General features: G+C 45.0%; 1 protein-coding gene and 1 non-coding gene across 3 annotated transcripts in view; one reads left to right on the top strand and one right to left on the bottom strand.

Annotated features, from left to right (window-relative positions):
* The window catches only part of NHEJ1 (non-homologous end joining factor 1), a 92,159-nt gene that overhangs the window by 3,292 nt on the left and 67,233 nt on the right, over nucleotides 1–21,634 (top strand). The window contains exons 2-5 of one of the 2 annotated variants that reach the window (XM_066345534.1): nucleotides 2,008–2,184; nucleotides 2,567–2,779; nucleotides 9,736–9,874; nucleotides 10,477–10,535. In XM_066345534.1, the coding sequence (XP_066201631.1) occupies nucleotides 2,008–2,184; nucleotides 2,567–2,779; nucleotides 9,736–9,874; nucleotides 10,477–10,535 (588 nt within the window). The remainder of the gene's footprint in view (nucleotides 1–2,007; nucleotides 2,185–2,566; nucleotides 2,780–9,735; nucleotides 9,875–10,476; nucleotides 10,536–21,634) is intronic. The other variant, XM_066345535.1, reaches the window with a different exon arrangement.
* Nucleotides 1,195–1,270, bottom strand: TRNAT-AGU (transfer RNA threonine (anticodon AGU)). Its single transcript has one exon. It is a non-coding gene; the product is annotated as a tRNA-Thr (tRNA).

The raw sequence follows: 21,634 nt of genomic DNA, 5'->3' as shown, positions 1-21,634 counted from the left end.
AGAGCTTCCAGAATTTTGTTTTTAGATAGTAATCAAGTATTTGAATTTTTCTGATGACACTTATGATTTATGATGTTTTATAAGACAAGAACTATTTCTTCTCTTCTAGAAGTTCTGGGAAAAGATAGCATTGACAGAGTTCTTAGGAATGTGATAAATATACAATGAGAATGGTTTAAGTTTCTACATTGTTATATTATTAGAAAGCAGAAGTACTAATACCAGTATGCTGAGGCTTGTTCCTTTAGGCCAGGGGTGGGGAACCTTTTTGGCTGAGAGAGCCATGAACGCCATATATTTTAAAATGTATTTCCATGAGAGCCATACAAAGACCTGTGTACATTACGCATTATCCAATAAAAGTTTGGTGTTGTCCCAGAGGACAGCTGTGATTGGCTCCAGCCACCCGCAACCATGAACATGAGTGGTAGGAAATGAATGGATTGTAATACATGAGAATGTTTTATATATATATTTATATATATATATTTGTATTTTTCTGAAGTTGGAAACGGGGAGGCAGTCAGACAGATTCCCGCATGCACCCGACCGGGATCCACCCGGCATGCCCACCAGGGCTCTGCCCATCTGGGGTGTCGCTCTGTTGCAACCAGGGCCATTCTAGCGCCTGAGGCAGAGGCCATGGAGCCATCCTCAGCGCCTGGGCCAACTTTGCTTTAATGGAGCCTTGGCTGTGGGAGGGGAAGAGAGAGACAGAGAGGAAGGAGAGGGGGAGGGGTGGAGAAGCAGATGGGCGCTTCTCCTGTGTGCCCTGACCAGGAATCGAACCTGAGACTCCTGCACGCCAGGCTTACGCTCTATCACTGAGCCAACCGGCCAGGGCCTGTTTTATATTTTTTTTTTATTTTTTTATTTTTATTTTTTTCATTTTTTCTGAAGCTGGAAACAGGGAGAGACAGTCAGACAGACTCCCGCATGCGCCCGACCGGGATCCACCCGGCACGCCCACCATGGGGCGACGCTCTGCCCACCAGGGGGCGATGCTCTGCCCATCCTGGGCGTCGCCATATTGCGACCAGAGCCACTCTAGCGCCTGAGGCAGAGGCCACAGAGCCATCCCCAGCGCCCGGGCCATCTTTGCTCCAATGGAGCCTCGGCTGCGGGAGGGGAAGAGAGAGACAGAGAGGGAGGCGCGGCGGAGGGGTGGAGAAGCAAATGGGCGCTTCTCCTATGTGCCCTGGCCGGGAATCGAACCCGGGTCCTCCGCACACTAGGCCGACGCTCTACCGCTGAGCCAACCGGCCAGGGCCTGTTTTATATTTTTAACGTTATTATTATTTTTTATTAAAGATTTATCTGCGAGCCAGATGTAGCCATCAAAAGAGCCACATCTGGCCTGACCAGGCGGTGGCGCAGTGGATAGAGCATTAGACTGGGATGCAGAGGACCCAGGTTCGAGACCCTGAGCTCACCAGCTTGAGCACGGGCTCATCTGGCTTGAGCAAAATGCTCACCAGCTTGGACCCAAGGTCGCTGGATCGAGCAAGGGGTTCCTCAGTCTGCTGAAGGCCCGTGGTCAAGGCACATAAGAGAAAGTAATCAATGAACAACTAAGGTGTCGCAGCGAAAAACTGATGATTGATGCTTCTCATCTCTCCATTCCTGTCTGTCTGTCCCTATCTATCCCTCTCTCTGACTCTCTCTCTGTCCCTGTAAAAAAAATAAAATTAAATTAAAAAAAAGAGCCTCACGAGCCATAGGTTTCCGACCCCTGCTCTTAGGCACTTAATGTGGAAAAAAAAATCTCTCAAAATTCTAAATAGATTTTTAGTGGCCAAGAGGTACTCAGATTGGTGCTTGGTTGGTTATATACTGGGGTTGGGGAGGTGGAGGAGTGGGGGTATAATGTAAATCCATGCTTTCTGTGTTATTAGGGAGGGATTTCATGAGACTCATTTGATACTGAACTGTCTGGAGGTCCCCCCCTTCTCCCGCTCCCAGGCCCGCAGTACCCTGGGACACTTTGCTAATTAAGATCTCCTATAGATGGAGGAACTGGAGCAAGGCCTGCTGGCACAGCCATGGGGATGGCTGCAGCTTGATGAAAACTCCCTCATGGCCAAGGCTTATATCACCAAGCAGGGCTATGCCGTGCTGGTTTCAGATCTTCAAGAGGTGTGGCACGAGCATGTGGATGCTAGTGTGGTCAGCCAACGAGCCAAGGTGAGTGTAAAGAGAAGTGCTGCTTGGCTGGGGTAATGGACATCGTTTCTTCCCTAGTGAAGGTCAGGGGACATTAACGTCAACCAGCATGCTGGCCTGTCAGTTGTCAAGGAAGGCTGAATCAAGCTGAGGCGATTCCAATCATCCAATCAACGTCCTGCACTTCTGCCTATAGCCCTGGAATCTACATACGGGGGTGTGTGCATGTGTTAGTTTCTGTACTGCACACAGGACAAGGCGGAATTGTGAAGCAGGCCGGCTGATCTCTCTGCTCATGCCCACTGTCTTCATGTTAACCAGAGTTTCCCTTCGCTGTTGTTGTTTACGAAAGAGTCGGTTTCCCTTTAGCCCGCACTCTGTACAACTCCTGCTGCCCTTTTAGGAGCTGAACAAGCGCCTGATTGCTCCACCTGAGGCGTTTCTCTGTCATTTGGATGATCTGCTTCGCCCGCTGTTGAAGGACATTGTTTGCCCTGGAAAAGCTACTTTCTCCTGTGATCGTATGGCAGAGACACTGATACTACAGGTGCGGAGTGAGCTCTCGGGTCTCCCCTTCTACTGGAATTTCCACTGCGTCCTAGCTAGCCCTTCCCTGGTAAGTGGAATTCAAATATGGGGTAGGGAAGGGGCTTGCTGGCTGCTTGGAGATGAAGTTTTAGGTGCTCTTATTTTTTTTTAAATTCTGTTTGAAATATTCTCCAATTAAAAAACTTTACTTGTCTAGACAGAAGGCAAAAAGAAGTCTCAACGGATACATCCTTTCTTTGCAAAGGGAGCAGAGTTTGGGTCTATACACTTTATTGGGTGTCTTTTTTCATTACTTTATTTAATATTTATTTATTTATTTATTTATTTATTTTTTAGATTTTTTTTTTTTTTTTTACAGTGACAGAGAGAGAGTCAGAGAGAGGGATAGATAGGGACAGACAGACAGGAATGGAGAGAGATGAGAAGCATCAATTATCAGTTTTTCAGTTTTTCGTTGTGATACCTTAGTTGTTCATTCACTGCTCTCTCACATGTGCCCTGACTGCGGGCCTTCAGCAGACCGAGTAACCTCTTGCTCGAGCCAGTGACCTTGAGTCCAAGCTGGTGAGTTTTTGCTCAAATCAGATGAGTCCGTGCTCAAGCTGGCGACCTCGGGGTCTCAAACCTGGGTCCTCTGCATCCCAGTCTGATGCTCTATCCACTGTGCCACCACCTGGTCAGGCCACTTTAATACTTATTAACTGTCTGCTGTGGGCCAATTGTTGAGTGTCCAGATCTAAGACAACATAGCCTTTTCCCGGAGTTCATAATTAGTAAAAAGATAGACAAGATAAAGTATGGTAAATTCTTTGATTGAGGTAAACCCAGGATGATTGAGGATCTGACAAACCTTCTTGAAAAGCTGGTTTCTGAGATGAGTTTTGAATATGAGTAGGAACTAACTGGGAGAAAATAAAGAGGTCATTCTGGGCAGTAGTGCATTTTGAGAGGCGTGGAAGTGGTTTAGTTTGGGGCATGTGGGGAACTTTGTGACTGCAAGGAGTGGAGAGAAATAGGTAGGCAGTGGCTAGATCTTGAAGGGTTCTAGTGAGTTTGGATTTTATCTCAAAGGCAAAAGGGATTCATTGAAAAACATTAATTAAGCAGGGTTTAATATTATTCAGTTTGTAATTAATCAAGATCACTGTGGCAATGGGGTAGAGTATGTACCAGAGTTAGGTACCATTCTGAACATTATCTCATCATTTAGTCCTCACAATTGTCCTGCAAGACAAATATTGTTTCCCCTGTTTTTCAGAGTAGGAAACTGATGTTGAAGGTAACTTGTCCAAAATCACCCAGGTTATAGATGAGTGAACTGGAATTTGACTTGCAGATAGGTCTGATTCAAGAGCCCATGTTCAGGGACTAGGAGGATAATGTCTTCTGCTCACTTGTAGCTTTCTAGGCCCCAAGAGCTTTTATGAGAAATTGGTTGGTTGAGAGTGGACATTAAGGATCAGTTTGCAGGCATTGCTGCTGCAGATCTCGTCTACACGTCTATCTAAACAGAGCTTGTTTCAGTCGGTAACGTTAGAGGAGGGGCGTCTTCTATGCAGGGCCCAAAGGTGTAGGTTTATCAGCCAAGGGTTCTGACAAGTGGGCATCCTTTCCTATCTCCATTTGTTAGTGGCCCAGAGGAAATGTGGTGCTTTGGCATCAATAGCATGGATGGAGCAAAGTGCCTCGTGGAAAACTGTTCTCTGGTGTTTGTTTTTGATCTGGAACCCAGTAAAGCTAGACTTGAGTGTTTGGAGAACAATATATTATTAACGCTGAATCTCTAAGGCCCATCAGCAATGCTTAGTAGAGAATAGCCATTCATATTTGTTGATTTTAATCGAATTCCTTGTGAAAATTTCTATCCTGCCTTACACATTAGAATTTACCTCTTTTGTTCAAAACCCCTGTAACTTTTTCTACGCAACACCAGGGGGCACTGTTCCCTTAAAAATGCTTGTTCTGGGACCTAACTATTTGGGCTGCCTTTGGGAAGCCCAAACCATGGCCAATCTCCTTTTGCATCACACAGCCGTAGAAATTCAGAATAGTGAGATTGGGGAGCCATTTCTTCTTGGAGGCTGATGAGCTCTCATAGTGTATTTTCTTTCATAAGAATAATGATATTAAAATGGAAAACAATATGGAAAGAAACAACTAGCTGTTCTGGCCAAGTTCCTCTAACTGGGAAGCTGCAATAAGAAAGGAGAAAACAGCGTTCAGAGTGGAATGCGTCTTGGCTGGCCGTCGAGAGAAGTGAGCTTTGGACAATTGATTAACGATTATGCTTTAATGTAAAATAAAATGTTTTTACAAGAAGGAGAATGCCATCCCAGGGAAACCCCTGAACCTGAGGAAGCTTTATAAGGAAAAAATTGGAGTGCGTGAACTCCAAGGATGTAGGTGGATACTATTTCAAGCTTATGTGTGTGTCTATGAGGTCACACAGTCATAATTTTTCTTTGTTACTCATTCTAGTGATAGAGTTTCTTTTTTATGCAAAGGACAAACATTTCAGGCATTTAAGAGTATACAGTGAAAAAAACCCAGGTCTTTCTACCCCTTTTCCAGTGCCTCATTTTGCTTCTCTAAAGCAACTACTGATGTCAGCTTCTTGTGAGTTCTTAAAGAAAGCTATACTTAGGTAGGTATATATGTATGTATATATATCCTCACACAATAACTGTCCTCTGGGTGTATGGATGTGTTACAAAGGGCAGCATGCTGTTCACACTGTTCAGTACCTTGCTTTTTTTTTTACTTAGAGAACTTAGACATCATCCATCACAAGACATTTAGAAGATTTGCATTAATATTTTTTAGTGACAACATAGTGCTTTATGAAATGGCTAGATCAACATCTATTTAACTGCTATGCTACTAGTAGACTATTACTTGTTCCCATTCCTTTGTTGTTATATATAGTGACTATACTTGTGTTTACTTTTTCTATGTGTATAAATTCCTAGAAGTGGAATAGGTGAATCAAGAAACATGTGCAGCTTTAAACTTGCTTACATAATGCCAAACTGTGTTCCTGAGAGATTAGGCAGCTCACCTCCTACTAGTCGTACAGGAGAGGAGGAGAGTACCTGTTTTCTCCACACTCTCTACGACATAGTGTATTCACATGAATACTCTGAGAGTCTGAAGTCTCTGCAGGATGTGATGGAATATATGGAGCTTCGGGTCTCTGCTTTCCAACCCTGAGCCCATTTCCACTTCTGGCCAACTTCTCTTATCTTCTCCTCCTTCCATTGTGAATCCTTTCTACTATCCAGTGTAATTCTTTGTTGTTGTTTATATATTTTTTCTAATATAGTCTTTTTTTTTCCTTTTTTTTTGTGGCAGAGACAGAGAGAGTCAGAGAGAGGGACAGATAGGGACAGACAGACAGGAAGGGAGAGAGATGAGAAACATCAATTCTTCATTGCGGCTCCTTGGTTGTTCATTGATTAATTTCTCATATGTGCCTTGACCACGGGCCTTCAGCAGACTGATTTGACACCTTGCTCAAGCCAGCAACCCTGGGTTCAAGCTGGTGAGCTTTGCTCAAACCAGATGAGCCCGTGCTCAAGCTGGTGGGCGACCTCGGGTCTCGAACCTGGGTCTTCTGCATCCCAGTTCGACGCTTTACCCACTGCGCCACCGCCTGGTCAGGCTCTAATATAGTCTTGATAGTCCATATTTTGACTTTCAGATTTGTCACCTCTTTGGGCATTTTATAATTTCCAGGACTCACCTGCAAAGGCATTTTGTGTGTGTGTGTGTGTGTGTGTGTGTGTGTGTGTGAGAGAGAGAGAGAGAGAGAGAGAGAGAGAGAGAGAGAGAGAGAGTGTGTGTGTGTGTGTGTTAGAAAGAGCAAAGAGTACAGGCTTTCGAACCAGCAGATCTGAACTTGTAACTCAGCTCCACCGCTTTGACTGTTCATGTTACCTCGGATAAGTTACTGAATTTTTATGAGTCTCCGTTTCTTCATCTTTAAAGTGGAGATACCAATCACAGCCTTCCTGTGGAGTTATGAGAACTAAATAAAAGGACACATGTAATATTACTTACCCTTAGTCTCATGGAGCAAGTACTGCAACTTCATAATTTCTCTTTTTAGAAAAGATCAGGCCCATGAGACTACTTGGGATGAAGGCATTTTTTGCATCTAGTGGTCTCGGAGCAGAACTAGGATGTAGGTCTCCTGGTTCCCAGTCTGTTACCCTTTCCACCACATCCAGACCCGATAGGGTTCGTCGTGGGGTTGATAACTGCCATTCTGCTCGCCTGCCTGTGACTTGTGAACATTTCCAGGAGAAATCTGAAGACGTTGCGGGAGATTATAAATAGCGTTTCCTCTGGAGAAGATTGCCATCTCCTGCTTCCACATCCACCACACTTCCTGGCCTTGAGCTCCTGAGCTCTTGAGGGCACAGCCTCGTTAGGGCTGTAGGGTCAGAGCATGTATTAGGCTCACAGCAGGTATTTGTTGAATTGACTTGTTGAACTGCATCTTTTCATAGATTGCTGTCTGTAAATGAAGGGGGCGGGGTGGGTGTGTCCCTGCCCTTCAAAAGCATTTCAAGATTTTTCCTTGTAGTGTCTGTGGATTTGCTTTGAAATCTGTTCCTTCAGCCGCAATGCCTTGTTCTAATTAACATCTAAGTTACTGTTCATCTAACTTTGAAGTGAGTTATACCCCCGTGATTCAGAGTGATGTAACCCAATTCTATGAAATACTTTAGCAGTTAAAATATTTACTGATAAAAAGCTTTTTTTTTAATTTTTTATTTATCTTTACTTTGTAGACAGTGGAGTCCAATAGATAACTTCAGGTGCCTGGTTATAGCATTACCATGTTTAATTAGACATGGCATTGATTAAAAACTGTTTCTCATCATGTTTCATGTTGTTGTGTTTACTACCACTCAAAGAAATTGCCTTTAAGGTGGCCTCCCAGAGAGAGGCTAGCGAATGAACTTGAGGAGTTTCTGCTGTTTGAGGGCTGTCGCCAAATGCATGGCGTTGCTGCTTGGTTAGCAAGTGCAGTCACTTTCAATTCAACCCACCAACCATCGACTTGCTTTCATACAAATATTCACCTGTTTTTCTTCCCGATCTACCTTGAACAGGACCAAAGTGACCAAAAACAATTCCCAGGAAAGAAGGTTGGGTCTAGAGCAACTCAGTTTCCCCAAAGCAGATTTGCCACAGTCTGCACAGCGCTTCCTAGAAGCGTAAGTTTATACTAAGGATCCGAGCTGGCAGGCAGCGCCAGGTTGGGACGCACTGGGTGATGGAGAGCAGTGACTGGCTCTATAGCTGGACTCGACTTCTTCTCGCCTTCCGCTTTGTGCCAGTACCCCTGCATTTCTTGGGTCCTGGTGCCGGCACTGGCGCCTAACATCCCCCCTCCCATTAGAGAAATGTGGAAGTAAGTCCTTTCCTCTCGGTTTGAGCCACAGTACAATTGGAGTTTTTAGTAGTAAGTTCTAGTAGAAAATTAATAGGAAACAAAAGCACCAGAGTGTGTGAGTTCAGACTTCTGGTGCTGATGGAGACGCGTCTGCCTGCCCATCTGACAGAGCACTGAGTACCCTCCGCACTCCAGGCCTGTGTGGCTGGTGTGCTACGGCCAGCAGGCCGACTCTGGCGTGCTGCCTATTTTTGTCAAGTTTTATTGGAACCCAGCCCTCCCTCATTTATTACATGTTGTCTGTGGCTGCTTTCGTGCTACAAAAGCAGAGTTGAGTATTGCGACAGGGACGGTATAGGCCACAGAACGGAAAATATTGACTCTTTGGCCATTACAGGAGAAGTTTGCTGACCTCTGGTCTAGGGCATTTCTTCTCAGTTCCTCCTCTGGTCCATCTCCTTGGGGGAAGGGAAAAACACTCCCCAAGCCACAAATAGATTATTGATTTTAGTTATTTTTTTTGGCTAAGGCTTTCCTCTTTTAATGGCTAATGGACACCTTGCATAGGTGAATAAATGATACTTTTGTATAGCTGTACATTATCGTATGAGAACATCATCCTAGCCGTGCCGCAGGATGGCTGTGCTTGCGACTTTCTTACCTCTTGTTAGGAGCGTAGTATGTGTGTTGGTAGTTTATTCCCTCCTAGGCTGGCCTCTTGGTGACTGGCTTGCTTCTATCACAACAATAACCTTAGACGTTGCTGTGTTGGTGGAAACAGATTGAAACTTGGGGCTCATTCTGGGGTATCATCAGCCCTGAAATGGCTCTTCATAAGTGTCTCAGTCAAATTCAGCTTTGAAATCTCTCTACCTTTTGTGGATTTTTGTCTTCTATTATACTCCAGCTAACATACTCTGTTGTAGTCATACCTGCCTTCCTTTTTTTAAAAATTTTTTTGTGAGAGAGAGGGACAGACAGAAAGGGAGAGAGAGATGAGAAGCATCAGCTCATAGTTGCAGCACTTTAGTTGTTCATTGATTGCTTCTCATATGTGCCTTGACTAGGGGGCTCCAGCTGAGCCCACTGACCTGTTGCTCAAGCCAGCGACCTTGGACTTCAGGCCAGTGACCAGGGGGTCATGTCTATGATCCCACACTCAAGCTGGCGACCTCAGGGTTTCAATTCTGGGCCCTCAGCGTCCCAGACTGACTCTCCATCCACTGTGCCACTCACTGACTGATCAAGCCAGACCTGCCTTCTTGACGGTTACTTGGACCTTTTGCTTTTGTCTCTCTCACTCTCTGCTGAAAGTTGAGTTAGCACTTGCCTCTTATCCATTGCATCACATCCTTCTCTTTGAATCACGAGTCTAAAAAAATATTCCTGCGCGTTCTTTATTCTTCCCAGCTTTTTATCTGTGACACAAAGAAAATCCTCCGGCTTCTTTAATTATATTATATTTGTGTTTACATTCATGTAAATGGGCTGCTTGCCCCTGAATCTATAAGTTCCTATGAAAACATTTATTCTTCAGTATTTTTTCTAGGTTTTCTAATACAGTGTTAGGGAGTATTTTATAAGTATCTGTTGGCTAATTGCTAACCCTTCCATGAAAGGTCTCACAACATTTGATTCGTCCTCTGATGGGCATCAGTCTGGCATTGCAGTGCCAAGTGAGAGATCTGGCAGCATTGCTTCGCATGAAAGACCTAGAGATTCAGGACTACCAGGAGAGTGGGGCTACGCTGAGCCGAGGTGAGAGGACGCTCTTCGAGATGTCGGGTGGGGCGTGGCACAGGGAATCAGGGGGGCCTCAGCCAAGGGGGGGACTATTTGCGTTAGAGAGGTGCTTCCCCAAGAGTGGGTGCTGGGTTCTGACCAAAACTGGAGACTTGATGGTTGGTGACACCTCTCTCTGCCTCGAGTACCTGGCTGGTGCCCAACTGGCCAATAGAAACTGTACCCAAGTCCAGACATGCCCTAGGCAATGGCAAGGAAAGACTTTGGAAAGGGGCCAACAGCTATACAAAATTGTATGAGGGCACCGTGAACTTGGGCCTTTAGGAAGCTGCACAGCTCCAACTTCAGAGTAAAAACTCAGTTTGACCTTTGTCTTTGAGTTGGGAAAAGCTCCTAGAGCACATGCTGCCACCAAATCTGTCGCTGGTGGCTACTCACCCTCTGCTCCTCGTGTTTGCCCACGTAATCTCACCCCTTCTCTCAGCGGATGGGTGCCTCTGGGTATTGTGTCTCTGTGCTCTTTCCCAACAAATTTTGGGCCTGTTTTCTTCCATGTCACAGGTAGGAGGCTCGTCCTAAGACTCACATTTCTTTTCTGAATCCCTTGTTATTAACAGATCGGTTGAAGACAGAGCCATTTGAAGAAAACTCTTTCCTGGAACAATTCACGGTAGAGGTAGAGTATTTGTTATTTCCTTTCTCCTGTGCAACTTGGCTTCACTTCCTTTTTCCAGGTACTCTAGCGGTGACTTGAGTTTGGATGTGAGGTTGCTTGCATGGTTGGAAAGCCCTTTCTCTGAAAACGTTGCCTACAGAAAGTCTGATAAGCTTCAGGTGTACGTGGGGAAATGGGGAGTGTAGGGGGAAAGGAACGTAAAAGGCAAAAGCGGGCTGATTAACACTCAGAAAACATCTCTGTTCAAGTGCCTAGGTATTTAGTTTGGAATTCTCTAACCTTGGAAAGCTTGGTTGCCCAGGTGCTAAATTTTTGCTTGTGGAGATCTGATCCCAGATCTGGATTGGGGAGCACGGGGCTAGTTATTATTACTTGTCCAGGCCCCTTCAACATCCCACAGTAGAGGAAGGTGGAAAGCACAGGGCTACCATTTGGGGACTGTCTTGTGGGCACCGTAGGCTGTGGAAAATCACAGTGTTTATGCAAGGGGACTGGCACAGGGGTGGACGGGGAGCAGATAATTGTGCCTGTCAGAAGCTCCTGCTAGGCTTCCCTTCTAAGGGTCGAGCGCGGCCAAAAGAAACATCTGCTAAATGCCAAACAGGGGGACTATTATTAATAGTGGCCTTTGATAATACCAGTCAATATTGATCTTTTCCTTCTCTAACTCTTCTGGGACTTGTTGGTTGTACAGTTAGTACCTTAGCATCATTGCCCTATTTTCTAATTGTGCCTGTTACCCAAGTTGGTACTTTATTATGTAAGTAAGTGATACTATTATAATACTCTGTTATGTATAAATTATTCATATTTCTATCTTGTCTTCCAGGCTAATTTGAAAACTCCTTGTGGATAGGGGCTGTAACTCATTCTTTTCCTTTGAACCTGAAATTATTACTTTTCACAGAGCTAAGCACGAAGCAGGTGTTCTTGAGTTGGAACTTTCTGTTCTGCCTCTGTTGACTGAGCTATGACTCCATAACTCGTGGGGTCTTAGCACTAAGGACAGAAAAAAGAAAAATGCAAGTGGAGTGTTTAGTCCATCTATTGCAGCAGTTGTAACACTGGAGAAGGAAAGTATGTATAGCTGCGTCCTGAAGCAGAATAGTTTCAAGTCTGTAAGGGGAAAGAGAGGCCATTAAACCTAGACTTCTAACAGAGAGATTTCCCAGGCCCCTTTCCTGTGAGTGTGGGTATGAGGGTAACGTAGGCTGGAGACGATGTACTAGCTGGTGCCTCAGCCCCTTAGTTAAACCACGCAAGGCTGATTCTTAGCTCAGCGGAGAGGACCCTTCCTGACCTAGTGCCTATACACCTATCCAGCTGGGTTTCTTTTTTTATACAGAGAGAGAGTCAGAGAGAGGGACAGATAGGGATGGACAGACAGACAGGAATGGAGAGAGATGAGAAGCATCAATTATTAGTTTTTTGTTGCGACACCTTAGTTGTTCATTGATTGCTTTCTCATATGTGCCTTGACCGTGGGCCTTCAGCAGACCGTGTAACCCCTTGCTCAAGCCAGAGACCTTGGGTCCAATTGGTGAGCTTTTGCTCAAACCAGATGAGCCCGCACTCAAGCTGGCGACCTCCGGGTCTCAAACCTGGGTCCTCTGCATCCCAGTCTGATGCTCTATCCACTGCGTCACCGCCTGGTCAGGCTCCAGCTTGGTTTCTTGATGTTTTTTCTTTATAGACTCTGCTTCAGCCAGCTAGAATGACTTAATCACCAAAAATGCTTTTTTTCTAACCTTTATGTCTTTGTACACATTGGTCCCTTGATCTAGAATGGCCAGTGCCTTGGATTTGTCTTGTAAACTTCTATTAATGTACTAAGTGTCAACTTCAGCTTCATTAGGAGACCTTTCCAGATTTTCCTTGTAAAGATAATATTCCATCCTTGTTGCTCTAGTACCTTGGTTTGTACCTGTATTTTAACCACTTGTAACTTTGTAATATTCTGTTTGTATGTCTGTAGGGCTGTCTTTCTCCTCCACTGTCTATGGACTACTTGAGGGTGAGGGCCATGTTGAATGCATTTCTGTATCTCTAGCACTGAGCACAGTGCCTAGAACTAGTAGGTTCTCAGTGAGTGTGTAGATGAGTATGTGGAAACTATATGCCAGGGGGATGTTATGAAAATTGTGACAGTGTGGCCTGTGGATACAGTGTTTCTTGTTAGACCTGTATTAGGGTCTCTGGTTATTCTTCCAGTTCATTTTGCAGCTTTGGATAAATCGTTTCTCTCAGGGCCTCTGTTTTCTCATTTGTAAAATTGGAGGCAAGGGGAACTCTACAGAACTGCGTGTGAAAGCCTAGAGGATCCAGGTGGTACTGCAGGAAGGGTATTGGTGTTCTGGACCCAACGACTTCAAGAATACTGGTCCTTAGGCTTTGGGTGACCCCATCCAAACTGCATAGACTTGTAGAATTTTATTGTATCTGTAAAGGGTCTGAGAGAGAGATGGTTGTAGCTTTCCATTCCTTAGATTAAGAAATTGGGCCTCTGAGAGGTTAAGTGACTTGCCTAAGGTCATAAAGCTATAGCTATAGGTTTAGGACCTCCTACCTTCCTTATCTAGGATTATCCCTAATTTGTTTGGCCACTTTGGTTATACACACCAATTAGGAAAGTTAGGGGCTAGGATAATGTGGAGTTCTTCTGACCTCTGGATCACTGCTCTGCCCCGTGCTGCTAGGACCACTGAATGGCCCGTGCTGCTAGGACCAAAAGGCTTCTTCACGGGACTGTGGGAGTTCTCCTGGCCGCTGCTTCTTTTCAGTTATTCTGCCTGGGTCCTACAAACAGGACACAGAAGGGTTATGGGGTCACTCAAGACTGAGCCGAAAGGATGTGCCATCAAAATAAGCAACATAGGAAGATAAACAAACCGGGACAGAGACCTCGGGATGAAGGTGCGGGGGGAGGGGGCTGATGTCAGAGGGCCACGCAGTCAGTGCCTGGGGTCTGTTTTTCTTAGTTTTCACTGGGACTATTGCTAGGCAAGAGGCCACCGAGACAGGGCAGGGGGCAGTAGGACAGGGAGGTTTCTAGGATACTAAGGCCAGGAAAGATATATTTAAGGACTGAACAGGGGTTACTTCTCCATACTTAGTCCTTTTCCACCACCTCCCCCAAGAGCCTCTGATTTCTCATTTCCACGGAGCCCAAGGGGCCAGTGGATGGTGGTCTAAGGAGAGGGGACACTGGCAATGTTGACACCAGTCAGCGGGGGAAGGTAGCTGCTGGCGCAATCCTGATAGTGGCCAAGAGTCCCATATGGAGCACTGCCTAGGACCAGAGGCTGGAAGTCACCTTGAGGAGCGGGAGACGAGTCAAGGACTTGGGGACTATTGCATGGCAGTAGGAGCTGTGTTACCGCGAACTTGAGGCTGATCGGGCTGGCCCAGCCCACTCCCAGCCTAGTCCACTGGAGGGAGTTCCTTCCCTTGGCCCTGTCCCGGCCTTTCTCTCTCCATCTGGTTGCCATCAGGCTGTGCGGCTGCTGGCGGGGCTCTTTATTTATTTATCCCAGTGTAATGGGGTGAGGAGGGAGCTGGCCTAAGGCTGGCATTCCGAGGCCAGGCCACTGAGCCACAGGCGGTTTGCATGGGTGTGTGAGTCACTGGGGCTGCATGCTGCTCAAACCAGACGCGGCTGGGCTCAGGGACAGGCAGCCCAAAATAGAGCCCCGCCCTCTGCAGCTGGCAACCCCTGGCCAGGAGTCAGCCCTTGACACCAGAACCCGGGCAGTTGCATGAAGCTGGCTATCCTGGGGGGGGGGGGCGCTTAACAGAGAGAGATTCTGCAGTCCTCTTCTCCGTCTTCAGACGAGAGCGTTCGGCATAGCAGTCGCTGCTTGAGCTGCGTTCTGAATGCCTTGTCAGATGTAATCTGTTCAGGATAATACTTTCACCAATTTCTGGTATATATATAGTTTTAGTTATGTAACTACAGTTAACGTTGATTTGACTCAGCATCCTAAATGTAGCCATGGCCTTTGTGTCCTGTCCAGTTTCAGTTACTATCTTCATCCTTCTGGTTGCCGCCTGTTTCTAGAGTAGATCCTTCCAGCAATGAAGTTACTCACTGCTACTGTTAGTAAGCTGGAGGTTGTACCAGAGACCCCCAGGGGAGATGCGGAGGCATTTACCTAGGAAAGTGTTGCCCTACTAGGTTCATTCACAGACAGCTTCTACTTGGTTTCCGTGGCTGGCTTTCCATTCTTTACCTGCCCCTTTAAATGTTAGCATTAACCTAGAATAGTGTCCTTGATCCTCACCCTCCATTCTCTTTCTGAGTATCCAGACCCCAGTTCCAGTGATCCTAGTACACCACTGAGGATGACGTTTACATCTCTACTGTGTTTCAGGCCCATAGTTCTTCCTGCATGTTGGACATTTCCACCTGGATGACCCACATGCAATTTGTGCAAAATTAATAATCCACTCCCCCAAACCTTTTTCTTTTCTCATATACCTTATTTTGAGGAATTGTACCATTACCCGTTTATTCAGTTTTCTAAGCTAGAAACTTAGAAAAAGTGGGAGTTACCCACTTTTCTCTTTGTCCTTACTGCTGAAGCCTAACTTGTCAGCTGTCTTTTGACTCTTCTGATTTTCTGTATTCCAGTTTCCATTGCCTTAGACTCACCACACCCAGCGCCATCTTCGGTTCGACCGTGCAGTAGCCTCCTAACTCTCCCCCAGTCAGTACTGTTGCCCCCACCCCAAGATGAACTCGCACTTGTGTCAGAGTGATCTGTTTGAAACAGAAACCTGATTGTGTCACTCTCTTGCTTACCGCCCTTTAGTGGCTCTCAATAGCCTATAGCAGTGGTCCCCAACCTTTTTTGGGCCACGGACCGGTTTAATGTCAGAAAATATTTTCACGGACGGATAAATGCACAAAATAAAATTATGCGACCGGCGTAAAAACTGGTATTTTTAAATATAATTGTCGAACTTATGAGACAAGCGTCAAGAGTGAGTCTTAGATGGATGTAACAGAGGGAATCTGGTCATTTTTTAAAAATAAAACATCGTTCAGACTTAAACATAAATAAAACGGAAATAATGTAAGTTATTTATTTTTTCTCTGCGGACCAGTACCAAATGGCCCACGGACCGGTACTGGTCCGCGGCCCAGGGGTTGGAGACCACTGGCCTATAAGATAAAGTTCAAAATATCTTGCCTGTCACACAAGATTATTCATGACTTGGTCCTGCTGACCTCTTTAGCCTGACCCTCTGTCGCTTGCCCGCAGCGCCCACAATTCCGTCATACTGAAGGGTTGACAGTTTCTGCTCATACAGCTCTAGGCCCATTTGCTTTGTACGCCCTGCGCTCTTGTCCTTGCGACAAACTCCGATTAACCTTTCCTACCTCTGCTCAGGCATCGTCTCTTCCATGAGTTTTCCATGAATTTTTTCTTTCTTCAGCCTTCTCTCCTGCTTCCAAGCATAGATACGCTGTCCTGCAATGCCCACAGACCCCTTGCCTACCTCTGTCACTCTAGTCTGAGCCACTGTCGTCTTTTCTGTTTTACAATAGCCTCCTTACTGGTGACCCTGCTGCGACCCCTCCCCCGCTTCTGGCCAACAAAGTGATCTTAAAAATAAGTCACATCATGATACTCTCCTGCTCAAAGCCCTTCACTAACTTCACATTTCACTTACAGGGTAGAACCAAGACCTCCCGATGGCCTGGCCTGCAGAGCCCTCCCTGATCGGGACTGCACTACCTTTCTGGCCTCACTCGAACATTCCCCTGCCTTTAGGCCAGTGGTTTACCAAGTGTGCGCCAGGGTGCACTGGTGCGCCCTAGAAGATTTCCAGGTGCGCCCTATGGTATTCCAGAGAAATATGTGCCTGTTGGGGACCAAAAAACCAACAGGGTTTTTGGAGTTTAGATTTTTGGGGGACAGAGATGTGGGAAATTGACTGTAAGCTGACAGTCTACCCAACCCCCATCTCACTTGCCTGACTAGGTTGCAAAAGGCTGTTAAGCTGTGGTGCTGGATTGTTTACACTACCCCCCATGTTCCCCAGAAAGACTGGAGGCAAGTTTCTTCTATCCTTTGTTTGGTGTAAAGTTAAGATGATATGTATGGTGGGGGTTTTCTGCACTCAACACAATTAAGAGTAAAAAGAGAGGAATTCTTCAATGTATTGACAAGGAAATGAGAGTTTGCTTTTCAAATATATGCCCAAACACTGAAGAAATCACTAGGACACATCAGGCTCATGTTTCTCTTAAACACAAGAATGAAAAAACAACACATTCGTACCAGGACCTGCCGAATTTACTAAATCTTACTAAGAATGTATCTATATATATAAAAAGATAACTTTTTTGTCGGTTTTTTATTTTTATTTTATTATTTTTTAAAATTTATTCATTTTTGTAGGAGAGGAGAGAGAGAGAGAAAGAAAGAGAATGGGGGGAGGGGGAGCAGGAAGCATCAACTCCCATATGTGCCTTGACCAGGCAAGCCTAGGGTTTTGAACCAGAGACCTCAGCATTCCAGGTCAAAGCTTTATCCACTGTGCCACCACAGGCCATGCCCGTTTTTTAATTTTTTCAACCCCTCTTTTTTACAAATTCTAAAAAGCATAACTCAAAAAATGTAACATAAAAATGATTTTTAATGTCAGAATCAACTTAATTTTGTCATATTTATTTCATTTAATTACCATAAAAGCATGCTTGAATTTTACTTTTTTTCTCTAATATTTGACTTAATTATTATAACATATTTCTCAGAAATTTGTATACAGTGTGCCTACAATTATTTGTAGGATTTTATTTTATTTATTTATTTATTTATTTTTTGTATTTTTCTGAAGTTGGAAACAGGGAGGCAGTCAGACAGACTCCCGCATGTGCCAGACCGGGATCCACCCGGCATGCCCACCAGGGGGCGATGCTCTGCCCATCTGGGGCGTCGCTCTGTTGCAACCGGAGCCATTCTAGTGCCTGAGGCAGAGGCCACAGAGCCATTCTCAGTGCCTGGGCAAACTTTGCTCCAATGGAGCCTTGGCTGCGGGAGGGGAAGAGAGAGACAGAGAGGAAGGAGAGGGAGGGGTGAAGAAGCAGATGGGTGCTTTTCCTGTGTGCCCTGGCTGGGAATTGAACCCGGGACTCCTGCACGCCAGGCCGACGCTCTACCACTGAGCCAACCGGCCAGGGCCTTATTTTAAATGCGCCCCGACTTCAAAGAGTTTGAGAAGCACTGCTTTAGGCACTTACGCTGCCGTTCCCTCTGCCTGCAGTGCTCATTCTCCAGATATTTGTGTGGCCAACTCCCTCACTTCCTTTACGTCTGTATAAGTTATCTATTGCTCTGACGAATGACTCCAAAACTAGTGGCTTAAAACAACAAACATTTATCTTATACAGCTTTTGAGGGTCAGTTATCTGGAAGCAGCTTATCTGGGTGATTCTAGTTCTGGGTCTCTCAGGAAGTGGCAATCAAGATTTTGGTTGGGACTGCAGTCATCGTAATAGGCTGGAGAATTCAATTCCAAGCTCTGTCACATGGCTGTTGGCTGGAAATGCCATTTCCCTGCCACATGGCTTCTACATAGGGCCACTCACATGAAGATCCCTGGATTACCTCCAGTAATCCCTGAGAGACCAAGACGAAGACTAAGATCAAGACCAAAATGGAAGCTGTGGTCTTTTTAATTTTATTTATTTTTTTAGAGAGAGAGAGAGAGAGAGGAAGGGAGAGAGATGAGAAGCATCAACTCATAGTTGCTGCACCTTAGTTTTTCATTGATTGCTCCTCTTACATGCCCTGACCCGGGGGCTCCAGTCTAGCCAGTGATCCCTTGCTCAAGCCAGCGACCTTGTGCTTTAAGCTAGCGACCTTGGGCTCAAGCCAGTGACCTTTTGGCTTCAAGCCAGTAGCTTTGGGATCATGGCAATGACCCCACACTGAAGCCAGTGACCCCATGCTCAAGCTGGTGACCCTGTTCTCAAGCTGGATGAGCCCATGCTCAAGCCAGCGACCTTGGGGTTTTGAACCTAGGAACTCAGCATCTCAGGTCAACACTCTATCTACTGTGCCATACTGGTCAGGCGGAAGCCATAGTCTTTTTATAACCTAATCTCAGAAGTGACATCCCTTCCCTATCTTGCTGTATTCTCTTCATTAGCAGTGAGTCACTAAGTCCAGGCCATACTCAGGGGGAGGGTAGTTAAGCTCAATCTCTTAAGAGGAGGTGTGTTAAAAATTCATGGACATATATACATGAACTACAGTGATGTCTTTGTCCACATATCGTCTTTTCAGTGGTGTTACCCAGACTTTCCTACTTACAACTGTAAGCCGCGTCCCTGCACCTGGCCCTTGCATTTTACTTGACCATGCTCTCCTTTGTATTTTTCCCACAGCCCTTACTTTCTAACATATTATCATAATACTCACTGATTTTATCATACTTATTGCTTATGGTCTGTCTCCCCCCTGCTAGAATGTGTAAGCTCACCAAGGACAAGGATGTATGTTTTGTGCACTGATTTATCCAAAGTGCCTAGAACAGTGTCCACTCAATAAATTTTTTTTGAGTGGGTGTAGGAATCATATCTTCCCATTCCTTTTTATTATCCTTGTCTTATGAAGAGGCCACCAATGTATCACCTGTTGGTAGCCTGAGAGGCAGACAGCTCTATGATAATTATGTGAGTGGTCTAAGGAGAGGACCACTGTTAGATTGCCATTCTATGACCTGCCTTGTTTCTTCGACTCTTAGTTTAGTGGGAGAGTGTCCCAACTTTGGGATGAAGCATAAACCTTGAATCTCTTATCATGGAGAGACCCTAGAATCTCTTTTACGGACTCAGTTAAGAAATTAAATACCTCAAAATCCAAAGGAGTAAGAACTTAACAAAACCAGGAGAGGACATTAGTCATAGAGCCAAAAGTAAGTGATTAAATTTCTCCTTTCCTTGGTCTTTCCTCTCTCTGGGCTCCACTTCCACAATTAGAGGCGCAGCTCCTCTGCCATGCACCTGCTTTTACCACGTGGGGAAGACACAGGGTTCAGAGTACGTTTTGTCAGTCTCCTCATTGGCATCTTATGCAAGGGTGAGTCCAGATGCATCAGAATGTCCTCCCTACCATGGTAGGTATCACTTCTCGGGTCCCGAGAAACTTGCAGTTAATTCATTCTTCTGCAATTCAGTATAGTGCACACATACTGTGTCAGGCTCTGTGAGCATCTACGTGTGATAATACTGTCATCCAAGAGCTCGCTGTGTTTAATGAGGGACAATGCAGGCCACAGTAGTGGAGCGACTGAAAAAAGCTTCCTGTAAAAGGCAGATCTTGAACTGGACTGTCGTGGGTTGTTTGCTTTCTTCAGTTTTGCTAGGGAAATACTTGGAAGGCCATTTAGGTGGAAAGCACATGGGCAAAGATCTACAGTAGGAATAAGAGTGGATGAGGATTAGCAGGAAATAAGGTTAGTAAGATAATGCCTCGAGGCCAGGTTGTGGAGGGCCTTCAGTGCTGGTCTGGAAGATCGCTGCTTTCTTCTGAAGGCAAATGTTTTTCTTTTTTTTTTTTCCTGCCTGTAAGGCACTGACTTGCCCATTTCAGTCCAGTTGTTAACATCTGTCGTTACACGCAGTGATTCTTAAACAGAGGCACATCTCCTAGGAAGGAGATGGGGCACTTCCTTCTTACCGTTATTAATTACTGTTGTAGATAGGGAGAAACCATGGAAGGTTTGGACTGGAGAATTGACATATGAAAGTAATCTTTCAGGAAGATTAGGCTGTCAGTGGTGTGCCTGTGTGATCTGAAGAATACTGGTGCCATTGACAGGCTGGGCAAGTCATGGGTGGGGCTCAATTAAATCTAATCTTGGGCATATAAAGGAATGGTTTTCCTTATTTAAAACACAAATCCACCAGTATTTGAGCTCTGGAATGAAAACTCCAGGGAGGAAGAGATGGCCGCACATGTTTCTCAACTGTATTTCTTTTGAATTTGCCTTCTCTCTGGGGTTTTCTCACTGGGACTCCCATAGTCGCCATTGAGCCCTGCTACCAGGGGTCACCACCTTTCTCCTTTCGGCCCGAGAATGTATAAAAGGGCCCCCCTCTTCCTTTATTTTCCTCTTACAAAGCTTTATATGGGATTATACTTTCAAAAGAAAATTTATTAGAAATTGGAGGGGAAAACTAAAAGGAAATCAATGTAGAAAATGCAAATGAGATAAATGGACTCATTTCCAAAAGGCAGGTTTCTGATTCTGGGAATCCCAATAGTGCAGGACTTAATCACCTTCACATTCTCTTCTCTGAAAAAATTGAAAGCATGATGTTATAAACTCAGATGCCTACGTGGGGTAGGCATCTAACAGACATACGTGTATCTAGCCGGATGAAAGACAATGGAGCCTATGGGGAACTGAACTGTGCATCTCCCTACGTCTAAGCCCAGATGGGCTAGCACAGTTTAACAGACGCTGCTCCAGGGAGTTGTGTATCTTACTTCATTCAAAGGAAGTTACCAACTCTTCTAAAATAAAAACTTTTTTTTGTTTCACCAAATCTACTGTTAGTTTCTCATGTGGTTTTAATCTCCAAGTCTAAGAAATCTACTTAGTTCAGAATTGAGTTTGAAGCAGTGTTGATGGATGCCTTATTTCTGGCAAATATCTAGCCCCTTTAGGTCTAATCTATAAGCTGCACATGCCCCTGGAGCATTTTGCTGTGATTCACGGTTGAATCTCCCTGTTTTCCCCTCTTGTAGAGGGGGGATAAATCCATTGATTACAGTATGCCCATTTAGCAATGCCTTCATTTATTAAAAAAAAAAAAAATATATATATATATATATTGATGGCTTATGCATAATTAGAGTTAATTTCAAAACATAAAATGAAGCTCTTTTTTAATACGTGCTGGATTTAAATGTATCATAGGACATACAAGTGTGCATATTCAGGAAAGAGTTTAAAAAATAAGGTTGAAGTTTAGGTTGAAAAGGACCTATAGAAATATATTTGGGAAATCATCTGCAAAGGAGCAATATTTGAGAATGATGCATTTTTTGGTGGGAAGAACATGAAGAAAAGAACAAAAG

The sequence above is a fragment of the Saccopteryx leptura genome, chromosome 7 (assembly GCF_036850995.1).
Source record: "Saccopteryx leptura isolate mSacLep1 chromosome 7, mSacLep1_pri_phased_curated, whole genome shotgun sequence".
Classification (NCBI taxonomy): Eukaryota; Metazoa; Chordata; class Mammalia; order Chiroptera; family Emballonuridae; genus Saccopteryx; species Saccopteryx leptura.
The sequence above is the reverse complement of the archived record's forward strand: the minus strand, read 5'-3'. Positions and strand labels throughout refer to the sequence as shown.